The sequence below is a fragment of the Quercus lobata genome, chromosome 3, assembly GCF_001633185.2.
Source record: "Quercus lobata isolate SW786 chromosome 3, ValleyOak3.0 Primary Assembly, whole genome shotgun sequence".
NCBI lineage: Eukaryota > Viridiplantae > Streptophyta > Magnoliopsida > Fagales > Fagaceae > Quercus > Quercus lobata.
Window position 1 is genome coordinate 19,736,474 of NC_044906.1, and position 13,809 is coordinate 19,750,282.

General features: G+C 32.7%; 2 protein-coding genes, 1 long non-coding RNA gene and 1 pseudogene across 3 annotated transcripts; 2 read left to right on the forward strand and 2 right to left on the reverse strand.

The window, feature by feature from the left end:
• Positions 1 to 348: 348 nt before the first annotated feature.
• LOC115980507 (putative receptor protein kinase ZmPK1) lies at positions 349 to 2,745 on the forward strand. The gene has a single exon (XM_031102743.1). The coding sequence runs from the start codon at positions 349 to 351 to the stop codon at positions 2,743 to 2,745; it is 2,397 nt and encodes a 798-aa protein (XP_030958603.1).
• Positions 2,746 to 3,934: 1,189 nt separating this feature from the next.
• On the forward strand, positions 3,935 to 13,795 carry LOC115980508 (annotated as a pseudogene).
• Positions 7,448 to 11,471, reverse strand: LOC115979786. The gene is made up of 4 exons (XM_031101843.1): positions 11,281 to 11,471; positions 9,666 to 9,814; positions 8,992 to 9,108; positions 7,448 to 8,352 (listed from the first exon to the last, which is right to left on the reverse strand). Exons 1-4 carry the CDS (start codon positions 11,293 to 11,295, stop codon positions 8,319 to 8,321), a joined length of 315 nt encoding a protein of 104 aa, XP_030957703.1. The 5' UTR covers positions 11,296 to 11,471; the 3' UTR covers positions 7,448 to 8,318.
• On the reverse strand, positions 12,152 to 13,128 carry LOC115979787. The gene is made up of 3 exons (XR_004089198.1): positions 12,835 to 13,128; positions 12,472 to 12,567; positions 12,152 to 12,288 (listed from the first exon to the last, which is right to left on the reverse strand). It is a non-coding gene; the product is annotated as an uncharacterized LOC115979787 (long non-coding RNA).
• Positions 13,796 to 13,809: the final 14 nt, after the last annotated feature.

Below are 13,809 nucleotides of genomic sequence, written 5' to 3' on the forward strand. Positions count from 1 at the left end.
AGCCATCATAATGAACGGTTTGCAGGAAATATTCAAGAAAAAAAAAAATGGTATGCAGAAACTAGATTTTTTTTTTTAAATCACGTATAGAAAATTTTCATTTAGAAGTTGGTCCATATGCAGAGTCTTTTTGCCTTGTTTTATTTATTTATCTATTTATTTTTTGTTTATATTTTCTTGGCAATACATCATAAAAAGTCTTGGTGTGCGCAACTAGCGAGCAGGCAAACAAGTAGAAAGATTATTTCAACAAGTGAGCAGTTCAGATTTCGTTCTTCAATTATATATGACGAAGAATATTTAAGTAGTAGAAAGATCTCAATCGTGCAATACCTCTTGCATTTCCTTATGGATATCTCAATTTTCTTCCTTCTTTTATGTCTGCTACAAACTCTTTCTCTATCTTCATCTAATACATTAGACACTCTTAGAGGCACATCTCTATCAGTTGAGAAACCAAGTGACAAATTGGTTTCAGAAAATGGTGAATTCTCTGCGGGGTTTTTCCCTGTTGGAGATAATGCTTTTTGCTTTGCCATATTGCTGAACAAGTCCTCAACTCCCACGGTTGTTTGGATGGCAAACCGAGATGAACCTGTTAATGGAAGAGGTTCCGTGCTTTCTATTTTCGCAGACGGCCAGCTTATACTAACCAATTCACTTGGTATCGCCATTTGGACAACTAAAGCAGCAGACTTGACCTCATTAGAGGTCACCAATTTGCAACTACAGCTCCAAAACACAGGCAATCTCGTTCTTCATAATTCCAAAGGTATTGTCATCTGGCAAAGCTTTGATTCACCATCAGATTCGCTTCTACCTCAACAAGCACTCACCATGATGTCGAGCCTTATCTCAAGAAAAAGCCAAGATGACTATTCTTCTGGCAACTATAAGCTCTTTTTTGACAATGATAATGTGCTCCGCCTGCTTTTCCAAGGTCCCACAATGTCCAGTCTCTACTGGCCGGATCCATGGCTTACAGACCCTGGACAAGCTGGAAGATCTATGTACAATACTAGTAGACTTGCACTACTACACGACTTGGGTTATTTTGAGTCATCTGATAATTTTCAATTCAATGCAACAGATTTTGGTGTGGTAACTCACAGACGATTAACACTTGACCCTGATGGCAACCTGCGATTATACAGCCTGCAAAAGATGAATGGGAGTTGGGATTGGGTTGTAACATGGCAAGCCTTCTCTGACCCATGCAGGATTCACGGCATATGTGGACCTAATAGTCTTTGCAGTTATGATCCTGTTTCTGGCAGGAGATGCACTTGCTTGCAGGGCTTCAAGCTTAAAGATCAGACTGATTGGTCTTATGGCTGTGAACCAGAATTCAGCATCCCTTGCAACCATACAGATGAGTCTAGCTTTGTCCAACTTGCTCGTGCTGAATTCTATGGCTCAGATATGTTCTTCCATCAGAATGTTACCTTTCAATTTTGTCAAGAACAGTGCCTGAATAGGTGTGACTGCAATGGCTTCCAGTATAATTACAATGAAGGTAGTGGTTACTATAATTGTTACCCCAAGTATCTACTAATGAGTGGACACCAATCGCCAAATTTTGTTGGAGATTTTTATTTAAGACTACCAAAAGCTGGTCTTTTTTATAGCAAGATTCCTGATGACGAATTCAAGTTACAATGTTCGGCCAACCTATCCAAGCAAATCATTAGAACGTATGAAAATAAGACCGTAAAGCTTTTGCTTTGGTTTGCCACTGCAGTGGGAGGTATGGAGGTGACTTGTGTTTTGCTGGTCTGGTTATTCTTGTTAAGAACTAGTAAACATCCTAACCCAGATCCTACTTCACAAGGATATCTCCTCACAACTAAATTTAAGCGATTCACCTTTGATGAGCTAAGAAAGGCAACGCGGGGATTCAAAGAAGTGATTGGGCGAGGAGCAGGAGGGACAGTATACAAAGGTGTACTGCCTGATCAGCGGGTTGCAGCAATCAAGCGACTCGATGAAGCTAACCAAGGAGAAGCAGAATTTCTAGCTGAAGTAAGCACCATTGGCATGTTGAACCACATGTACTTAATAGAGATGTGGGGATATTGTGCAGAGGGAAAGCATAAGCTTCTGGTGTATGAGTACATGGAACATGGATCTTTAGCTGAAAATATTAGTTCTAATGCACTTGATTGGAAGAAGAGGTTTGAAATAGCAGTGGGCACTGCAAAAGGCTTAGCTTATCTGCATGAAGAGTGCTTAGAGTGGGTTTTACATTGTGATGTAAAGCCTCAGAATATATTGCTAGATTCCAACTTTCAACCAAAAGTAGCAGATTTTGGCTTGTCTAAACTAGTAAGTAGAAGCATGAATGATCATTCAAGCTTCTCAAGGATGAGGGGAACTAGAGGTTACATGGCTCCTGAGTGGATTTACAATCTTCCAATTACTTCTAAAGTGGATGTTTACAGTTATGGAATTGTGCTGTTGGAAATGGTGACTGGAAAGAGCCCAAGTGGCATCCATACCTCTGATAGTGGAGAGACAAGAGAGCATAAGAGGTTGGTCACTTTGGTAAAAGAGTATATTAACATTGGAACTGCAACAAGGAAGTCATGGATTGAAGAAATTATAGATCCCATGATGTTTGGCAAATATGACAAGGTTAAGATGGAACTTTTGGTCAAAGTGGCCTTGCAATGTGTGGCAGAGGACAGGGATGAGAGACCTAGCATGAACCAAGTAGTAGAGATGCTTATAGGCCATGAGGATTAATATTTGTTAAAATAATTTAGAAGTTTTGTTTAATTTGAGTTGTAAAAAGATTTCATTATGCATTCATATTTCTTTTTTGTGTAAGAATAAAAATTTCTGAACTGTAATAAAGGAATTTATGGATTCATCTTCTCTCCATTGTATATAGAAGTTTCTTTGATTTTTTCTGACATGTAAAATTTGATAAAGAGTAATGCTATAGTCACAAACTATTTTACAATATTTTTACAAAATATTGATGTGACAAACTTCTTATTGGTTTTCATTAAGGCCCATAATTAATGTAACTATTTTGTTTATCAATAATCACTCACTACATTAGCAATTTGTAAAATTTTTATAAAATAGTTTGTATCTCTAGCATTATTCTTTGATAAGTGTACGAGAGAGAAAGCAGAAAATGTTGGATACTTTTAGCCTCTTGGTTAATTTAACATGCTTTACAAGGTTGTTACTAAACTGTTGGCCAGACATATGAAGCCTTTCCCATATGAACTCATTAATCCACTTCAGGCGAGCTTCATCTTCGGCAGGAGAGCAATAGACAACATTGTATATTCCAAAAGGCTGTTATGAAATTCAAGGGAAGCAAGCCCAAATGTCAATCAAGATTGGTTTTGTGAAATTTTATGACATGCTATAATGGAATTTCGTTCCTTGGAATCTAGAAATTGGTTTTGAGAAAACCTTCCTCTTACTAGTGATAATTAAGGGATATAAAGGAGTACATATCCTAAGCTCTTGTGTTTCTTCCTTGTAAAGCCTTGGACCCGAGGGAGCTGGTGGTGTGATTAGGATTATGACAGTAAGGAATAAAAGGCTTTTTGAGGAATATTAAGATTGCTTTGGGAGAACCATGACCTGAGTGGGTCAAAGTGAGTTTCAAAATAGTTACTCAATTGATGAAAATTTCCCTTTATCGGGTTTTACATTTGCATTAGTCACTTATTATTTTAAGAAAAAACCAAGTAAAAAAAATTATAAAAAATACATATTTATCTATCTATATACATTTAAAAGCTGAAACTTAGAATTTATTATTGCTATACTCCTGTTGAGCCAAATCAGCAGTTATATCATCTACCCATTTTCAACATATATTGTTTTTATCTTCTTCTTAACGAAAGTTACAGTATTCTTATAAAAAAAAAAACATAGAAAAAAAAATAGAGCTATTGAGATTTGAGAGATGGGTTCTCTTCCTCATGTAGTTGAAGATTGCTTTAGTTTCTTGAAGCTCTATAGTGATGGCTCTATTTCACGCTCAACCAACATAAACTTTAACATCCCTGTCATTGATGATGGCTCCGTTCTTTGGAAAGACTACGTGTTTGACAAGCACCACAATCTTCACCTACGCCTTTACAAGCCCACATTGGCTTCACTCACCAAGCTTCCTGTCTTATACTACATTCATGCCGGTGGTTTCTGCTTTGCGTCACGTACTTTTCCCAACTTTCACAACATATGTCACCGCCTTGCATCCGGGCTTGGAGTCCTCGTAGTTGCACTAGACTATAGGCTTGCCCCGGAGCATAGGCTACCGGCAGCCATAGATGATGCAATGAGTTCTCTAAAATGGTTACAAACCCTAGCCATGCATGGCGACATTGGTTGTGATACGTGGTTGGGTGATGGGGTTGTGGACTTTGATAGGGTTTTTGTAATGGGTGACTCTTCTGGTGGGAACGTGGCTCACCGTGTAGCACTTAGGCTTGGTGTGGGTTTGGTTGAATTAAAGGCGCTACACTTTGATCAGGGGGGTTCAAATGAACCCCGACTTGTTTTTTTATTTTTTATTTTTTTATATATATATAATTTTTTTTGTTAGTTTAATATTTTAATTTATTCTTAAAAATATTATTTTTACATGTTTTGACTTAAATTTTGTATACAAGTATTACAAGTATTTCCAACTCTAAGAGTAAGAGTAAGTGTTTGTAATTGTAAGTGTCATTTTTTATTAAAAAGTTATATTATATGTGCGTGAATGTGTCGAATATTGATTGTGAATATTACTTTTCCTTATAATGTTATTTGGGTAAATAATAATGTGTGTGGAAGTTTGTGTGTACAATATAAATATAAGAGAAATATTTTGATCCTACTTTCATTGGAAATATAACAATTATCCTAAGAGCATCCGTTAACATAACCCTAAATATAATATAACTTTATATAATTTAGTAATTCAGAAACAGAGAGGGTTTATTGCATTTGTGTGTATTGTTATTATGTTATAATAACTTTTTGTTATAAAGTCAGAAAAATTTAAGAAAAAAATTGTAAAGTTAGTGATTGTTCAAGTATTTGATTGGTTAAGTAGACATGTAATGTATTATATATGTATGAATGAGTGTAATTGTGTGTGTCAATAATTAATACAAAGGCAATGAGTTAAGTTTATTCATTTAGTTTAAAATATTTTTATAGAAACAAAGACAAATAAATAATAACAACTGCATAAAATAAAAATAAAAATGTTAGACAAACTTAACAAAGTTAAATAGTCATAGCTACCCACAATGATAATAAATACTTATAATGAATTATCATGTAACAATTCAAAATTTGAAAACTTGTGGAAGGAAATTGTAAAACTTTATTTTTTATTTGGTTGATAACTTGATATATTCAAGTTCTCTTTTTATTAAATTTTTTTCATTTAAGTTTTTTAATGACCTCCTTAAACAAAATTCTTAGAGTCGCCTTTATTGGAGCCTGTTCGGGTGAGAGGTTATGTGCTCTTGGCTCCATTTTTTTGGTGGGAGTGTGAAGACTAGGTCAGAGGAAGAGAGGCCATGTGAAGTATTTTGGAATTTGGACATGTATAACAGGTATGGAGCTAGTACTCAATCTTGCCAATATGCTATGTACAACATATGCTATCAGAAAATCAATGACTGATCTTCCAACAAGAAACACTTCGCACATTTTTCTGACAATAACTAAACTACATATTAGTTTAATAATTATAAAATCCACATAAAACTTCTTTTTTGAAATTATGGCACTTGATTTTTATATTTTTGTTTTTGTTTGTTGTCGCTTGATTATAAAGTAAGATTGTGAGTTAATCTAATTAACATGACATATTTATATGATGCATGGCTTGTAACTACTTTATATGAGACTTGTCCTTGACATATGGTTAACAGAGTGTGTATTAAGTGAACGACATTATTTTACATGAAAAAGTAAAAAAGCTGTCTTTAATTTCAATATATTATCATATTAACTAAAAATTCCATAACTTATGTGAAAAATGAAATAATTAAAACAATCATGTTCAAAAAGTAAAAGCTAATATAAATAAATTAAAAAACTAAATTCTTTTTTCTTACTGAATTAGAGCAATCAAGAATAAGTAATTTTTCTTCTCAAAAAAAAAAAAAAAGAAAAAAGAAAAGAAAAGAAATTAAAAGGAAAGAAAAAAAAGAATAAGTAATTTGTATTCTCTAGTAAATGATATCTTTACAAGATTTTCTTTTTATGAATTGGCAAAAATTCAAAAACGAAAATAATAATATTAAAATTAGCTAGGTATAGATTTTTTTTTTGACATAGGGCTAGCTAGGTAAGGATGTTTGATATGTATCTACTAGTAATTATTTTTAAATATAACCGTACATGCTAGAGTTAACATAATGTTATTATCATAGACTCATAGGTAACAATGAATATATTAAATGTTGGTCTCATTTGTATTGTAAGAAAAATTGCGTACAATTAAATGATTTAAAAAATCTTCATGGGATTTTTATTTATATTTATAAAATAATAAAAAGCAATCAGATTTTTGTTGGGTGTGAGAAGTGGGATTTTACCAATTCTTTTTTAAAATTTCTTTGACCTCTAAAAACATCATTTTTTCCATCCATGTGTCAAACATTTAGTATTTTAATCACGATCTACTCCAAAACCGTGTGCGGCATTTGGATTAAGTGCTTCTTCTTTACCAAGCTAGTTCTAATCAAATTCCTTGGAAGCATCTGAGATTGTTGTTAAATTAAGGATGAAAAAGAACATACGTAACACAGGCACACAGCCAACTCAAGTGATAGGAAAAACTTTCTCCTTTTACATTGTCCTTGACAACTGATTATAAATTAATGGTCACACCAATCTTTTCGGTTTCCTATTTTCAACTAGTGGATAAAATTAATTAAAAAAAAAAAGTACCTAGTTTTTTAATTTTCTTGTTGGTCGAATAGGTGGAAACCATTACAGGCCCGGGGGATTGTATAAACAATCAATGTCATCTTTATTTGTTATTATTATTATTATTATTATTTGGCTATATATATGTATCAATGTGATCGTTATGGGAAATTATTGTGTACTCCCGGAATACCATAAATGTGTACTTCCTCCTCTCACATGAATAGTGGGTCACACTAATTAAATTCATGGTGAGATCCACCATTCATGTGAGATGAAAGAGTACGCATTTATGGTATTCCGAGAATAACTAATAATTTTCCATTGAGGCAAGGATCCACCAAGCATTAAGCAAACACTATAAGGTGCTATCCTGCATGTATTACAATTTCATATAAAGTACATTAGTACACTATCATACAGAGAACAAGTGGTGACTAGTTGTGAGAGGATAAAAAATAACTATTAATGCTGTGACATGATCTATCATTAGTTGAATAATCAAATTATAACACATACCTTTTGCAAGAGTAACAGAAATCGGTGAGACCTGTTCTCAATCTATTATCATTACTAGTGTTTAACCCGCGCAATGCACGGGATCATTTAAAATATTAATGAACTTTATATTAATGAACTTTATTTAATAACATAGTATATTTAAGCATATAGTGTCCAATACCTAAAACTATATACATTGGAGTACTTCTTCATGGGATATAACTTGTACTGGCCATTTCAATTAAGTGTCAGCCCAAGGAATCCCTTGAGTCCATCTTGCATTGCCCCGGAACTTCTCTCCAAAAGTAAAAGAAAGTATATATTATCATTCAAATAATTATTCATTAGTGACAAACGAATTGTGATAATAAGAACAATAATGGATAGTAACTTTGCTTTTTTCAAGTTTTAAAATATCTCTTTTTCTTGGCACATTATTTAATTGTACACCATAGTTGCTTATGCAAGAGACTTGTTAGGTAAGCAGGATTGTCATACTTTTATTGAGTTTGAGAATTTCTAGTTGGTTCATATGTGGAGGGGGAAGTGGGCTTACATTGTATGTCTCCATTTTTTCTATACTTTGTTTAATAAGTATTATATTAGACACTTTCAAAATTAAGTGTGTCTAATATAAATTGCAGCTTCATGGTAAAGCAATAAACCAAACATAAGGATGATCAACACATACACATACACACATTTTTTCCAATTCTAATAATTGCAGTTAAATATTCAATTAGAATTGCTTACTATACCAGTCCCAATATCAATATTCACCTAAAAGAAAAAAGGAGTTCATAAGGCATGCCAAAACATTAGTATTTTACTAATCCAGTCAATTCTTCCACCAAAGGGAATATGGAATAGAATTCACCTAGGTTTATGATTTGCAGATTATGACACCCGTGCTACATTGAAGCATAAATGCATTGCTCATTTTTCCCGCAACCAAACCATTAAAATTAGGAGAAATTTTTTTCCAATTATCGTTTGGTCACAACTTGAATTAAAACACATAAAAACAACACCCAGCTTATTAAAATTAGAATCTTGAAACTCATTCAGCCACAAAGTCTTCATAAAATTTTCGACTAATAATGGGAATTAGACAAACTTACCCCATGCTATGCAATATTGAAATAACACAAAACTTAATTAGTTTTGCTTATAAAAATTTAAGCTCTATCTATGAGGGAAAAAAATGTTAGGAAAGTAAGATCAATGAGCCATATATGTGTTCTCTATGAACTGTTAATATAATAAAATGGATGCCCTCCCTCAAGCTCATTACTACCCAAACGCTACAATCCATTAAAAATCCAGCATTATTACATTCTAATTAAAATAAGAATAAAGATTTGTAAGTTCTTGGCACTAACTAACTAATAAAACATCTCCTTAATTTGCATGTGTCACACATTTGGCGCGTGTAACTCCAATATAAATTGCATGTCCATCTTAACAATTTTGCAAAGGCAGAAATTTTTGGACGGAGGTAGGGGAAATTTGGTTCAAGGATTTCTTCAAATACTATTAGAGGAATTGAGAAAGGAAAGAGAAAAATAGCCCAGCAAACCTCACTTTGTCACTGTTAGTAAAGAGTACTTTGGACGCAACAATTGCATTGGCAGCTTCTGTATGGTCAAAGCAGACATTGAAATCAGTTTGGCTGCATGTGACATTGGAATTGTAATTGTACTGTAGCCCTCCATAGACACAACATTAAACCATTAATGAACATGAGAAAATGAAATTTGGAAGTCAAATGTATGGCATAATTAACTTAGCTATAACATTAGTGTTTGTGTGAAGTTGACTTGAACTTGCAAAAGTGAGTAAGACATTTTATCAAACACATAGTTTGCTTGTTCCAAATGGGAATGAGATGAATGTTTTGCAACATGAAACCACCCAAAAATTACACCCAAGACAAAATAAGCACAAATAAGTAAAAGCACCGAGGGATTGCAACCAACTACTTGAATAGTTGAGCCTATTTAGAAAGGTTTTATATAGAGCAAGTAATGAGCTTGCAGATGTACCAGCGCATGGAAATTTTTAAATGTAATGTGACATATGTTTTCATCATTGTACCCGCATGATGCAAGACTAAGTTATAAATTATAGAAACGGTGTGAGTCAGTAAATATCTTAACCAATAAAGAAATCAAACCAAAACAAACAAACTACTCTGATTAGCAAAAAAACCATTACCAAACAACAACAAAAAATGAATAAACAAAGTTAGTTAGTACCTCTTTAGATACAGAAGAAGGGTTTGATATTCATTGCCCGGTGGCTGTTCCCCCTTCAGTTTAGTATTTTGCACCACAACTAATAAAGTTGAAGATTTGATTTTCCCGAGCTTGTGTTTCCTTAAACATGCAACCACAAACTCAGTACCCTGAGTAAAAAAAAAAAAAATGAATTGAAAGAAACAAAAAGACAAAGAGAAAAAGAAAAAAACAAAAAGAAAACAAACTTCCCTATTTTTTTTTTAAACTTTATTTTTTATTGTTTTAGGACATTATAAAATCCATCTTAATTTGTGTTTATGCATGAAATATATTCAAATGAAACATAATGAGGAAAATACAAAACACCTCATCACCATTATAGGATTCTCATTGTAACTCCCCAATTTATATTGCAAAGAGGACAATTAATTCCAAGAATACAAAGTCAAACAAAAAATATATCTTGAGGTAGGGGGGAGAAAGAAATAGATCCCTTAAAACCAATCCTTATTTTGTACTTGCATTGATTGAAACTAAAAATTGGTCCCTCAAGATCAAATGTCCAAGCCTATGTAAGTGCAAAGAAAGTGGCTATGGTAGGCCTAACCAAGTCTTCTATTATAGAATTTTTCTCAATACCAATCATTAAAAGATAAGAGCTGGTACCAATATAAATCTGCATTGCCTTGCTCTTTCCTTGAGCTGTGTACATTTGGTTTTCAATTTCTTGATGCTTCCTACCATTGTCCTTTTCCATCAACTCCTATTTCATTAGGACCTTGATAATATTTGCACTTTTCTCAATTTCACCAATATTCATTTTCTTATTTGTCTCTACCTTTTTTTCAACTACTTTGGCTCTAAGTAGCAATTAAGACCTAGCAAATTTTTAAAAATATATATATATTCACAAAAAAATAGCATTAGCATAAAACATAAAATGATGCATTGAGTTGCACTCTATAAAACTCAAAGGATTATTATATCATAAATTATCCAATTTGTTGGTCACTAATTGGGTGCAAGCGCAAACACATGCATGTCATGAATTGGGTATAAGGTTGTAACGTTGAATGCTCATAGGACACTAAGACTAAACTGGATCAAAACGAAGTTCTAATGTTATCCATTTAAAAACAGTTAATTTGTTAATACTCTGCATATCAAGAATCAAGAATATATATACATTGATTTAGGAGTGAGCATTGTTCTAAGAAAATAACTTCGAAACAGATGGATTGTGGATGAAATTTTTAAAGACTTTTCCTAAAGACACCATCTCTAGGTAAATGGTAAAATTTATAAATATTTGACCCAATAGAATAACATCCCAAAACAATAAAGGAAGATATCCTTCTACTTCACTCTTGTAGACAACATCCATCCCATATAGCATCTTGTAACCTTTAAAAGGAAGCAAAAAGCAGGCATGTACGAAAGAAAAAAACAAAAAGTTTTAGTTATGAAAAATGTGCGCTAAACAGTTGATACCAATTATCATTGTTCAAATACATTTAAAAAAAAAAAATCCTCCACTCCAGTGTTCATCATTGCTAGTTTCTCCCCACTTAAATTTCATCATTCAACCATTAACGCAGCCAGTAAATGTCAACATATTATAGTTCACACTTACCGTCAAGGTGCACATATGTTGCTAATTCTGAATATGGACACTCAAAGTCATGTAATGAGTCTGCCCCCACCTAAATATGATAAAACATCTTGATCTACCTTAATTGAGTACCACACTACTTATTAATATGAAAAACAACTTAAACATGAGGTTATATGCAATAGCAACATGAGTTTATATGCAAAATTCAGTGAAATTAAGATCAGTGCACAATGTTCCAAAACAATTCAACGGTATGAGTGATAGAAACTAACAATAAAATAGATACAAAGATACCAAAGCATTTAGGTATTTGGGTTTCGTCACACATTCATGCATTTATTCGAGTACAAAAATAACTTTTTTTATATATATAGTTTTTTGGGATAGAGAAACCAAATAGTGATTGTCAGTCTTCCAAGGAGAGAAAAAGAGATTTGCATTAAAAAAATAGACATATTGGCATATTTCTCTCTCTAGAAATCATAGTAACCTAGCCCACTTAAAAAAAGGGGATATATTGTATGGGTTTTTCTTTAGAAGAAATTAATTAAAGTAGCTATTGAATATAAACACAGCATACACAATAAGAGAAGTAGAAGTTTGTTTGGCAAAAACATTGCCTTGTTTTGACTTTGGAGTCGTGATTGTTATGAAAAAGAGTAAGAAAGTGATATCTTTTGCTATCTCCAAGAGATCTAGTACCTGATAGCATTTGAATTGTAGGCTGAAGATATTTCGTAAGTGCCTAAAACAATGCCAATAAATAATAAAACATTAACATTTGCGCAGTAAAAAACTATGATATCCAAAATTTAGAACTGAACAAAGAGCACGAAAAAATTTTGGAAAAAAAAAAAAAAAAAGAGATAAAGAGAGAAAGAGACTAAATTTCATATCATATCAAGAAAAACCCTTCTGTCTTCTTTGTTAACTTCAAAGTTGAACTGAAGCCTCTCATAGCTTGAACCTTCTGTGTCTGCAATTTTTTTTTCTTGCTCTTCTCTCTCTTGCTGCCTTTTAACGTCCCTTGTACAGTGAAAAGGAAATCTAATATAAACTAATCAAATCTAACCCAAAAACATATAGAAAAAATAAATCCTAACCCAAATACCTAAATGAAAACAAAATAAATTCTAATCCAGGTACCTAAGAATCAAACCAATTCAAGCATAAAGCATATTTAATATTCAATTAAAAAAAAAAAATTACCAGTGATTGTTCCAATAGAGTGGAAACTATAGCTGGTAGTACCGCTTCTAATCAGACTTGCATTGCTTCCAAGGATTTGCCTTTCCACCTACAAACCTAGAAAAAGAAAAGTTTAAGAAAAACCCTTTAATTTTTTATTACATAGATTTGAAATTGAAATCAATCATTTACAAATGAAATCTACAATTGAATCCAAGAGAGAGTTAAATAAATCCAAAGCAACACATATACCCTACCCATAAACCAAATTTAATCTTATAACCTTGAACAAAACCAAATCTAACCCAAATGCCTAAATCGAAACAATCAAATATAAAATCATATTTATCATGTAATTTTAAAAAGAATAAAGAAAACCTTCACCGGTAACGGTTCCGATTGCATAACGGTGATGGCTGCCCTGAAATTTATCTCTTTGTCGATCTCTGTTCTTCATTTGTTTTCGATCTCTCTTTTGTAATGTTTTCGATCTCTCTTTCAATCTTTGTTCTTCTGCAGTTTACGAAATCTCTCTGTCTCTCTTTGTTCTTTTGTGTTTTTCCTCTTTTAGCAAACCGTCTCTGTAACTTTAAAACCCTTTCGGTGTGAGAAATGGATGGCTTTTGTTACGTTTGCTTTGGGCTGAACAGGTGTAACATGCGGGCCAATTAGTGGCTTTTATTATGATTGTTTTGGGTTGAACAGGTGTATAGGTGAGTCTTCCGGACGCAACTTACGGTTTTTTAAAGAAAAAATTATAAACGTGGCAGCATTTTAAATGGTCATTTTTCCTATTTGTCATTATCTCCTTAATTTTAGGAACTCATTTTCTCTCAGCTTCTGCTATTATATATATATATATATATATAGATATATAGATATAGATATAGATATAGAATATAGATGGTTTATATTTGACACAATTTTATTTAAAAAAAAAATGATTTGGAGAAAAGTTTCTTCAACACATTATTTAATATATAATAATGAATTGTGTGCATTTTAAGATATTAAACCTATTTAACAATAATGTGACTTATTTAAATGATATGAGGATAATAAGATTAAGGTACAAGTGGGTGGTTAATAGAATGGCTTCGTTAGAAGTTGGAGGAGATTCATCTAATCTAATATTGGTTTGGGAGAAAAACTTAGTCTGCTTATTTTCATAACTGATTTTCGGGCACATAGTAATATTGCTATTTTTGATCCTATTGACAACAGGTTTTGGAGGTTGTCTCTTCCAATTGGAGGCGCTAAAGACCACTTCTTGATGAATCCATTTGGTCCATCTAGTCCCAAGCTAGCAGAAGTGAACCTGAATCCAATGTGGTGGAGAGAGTGATACAAATTATCAAA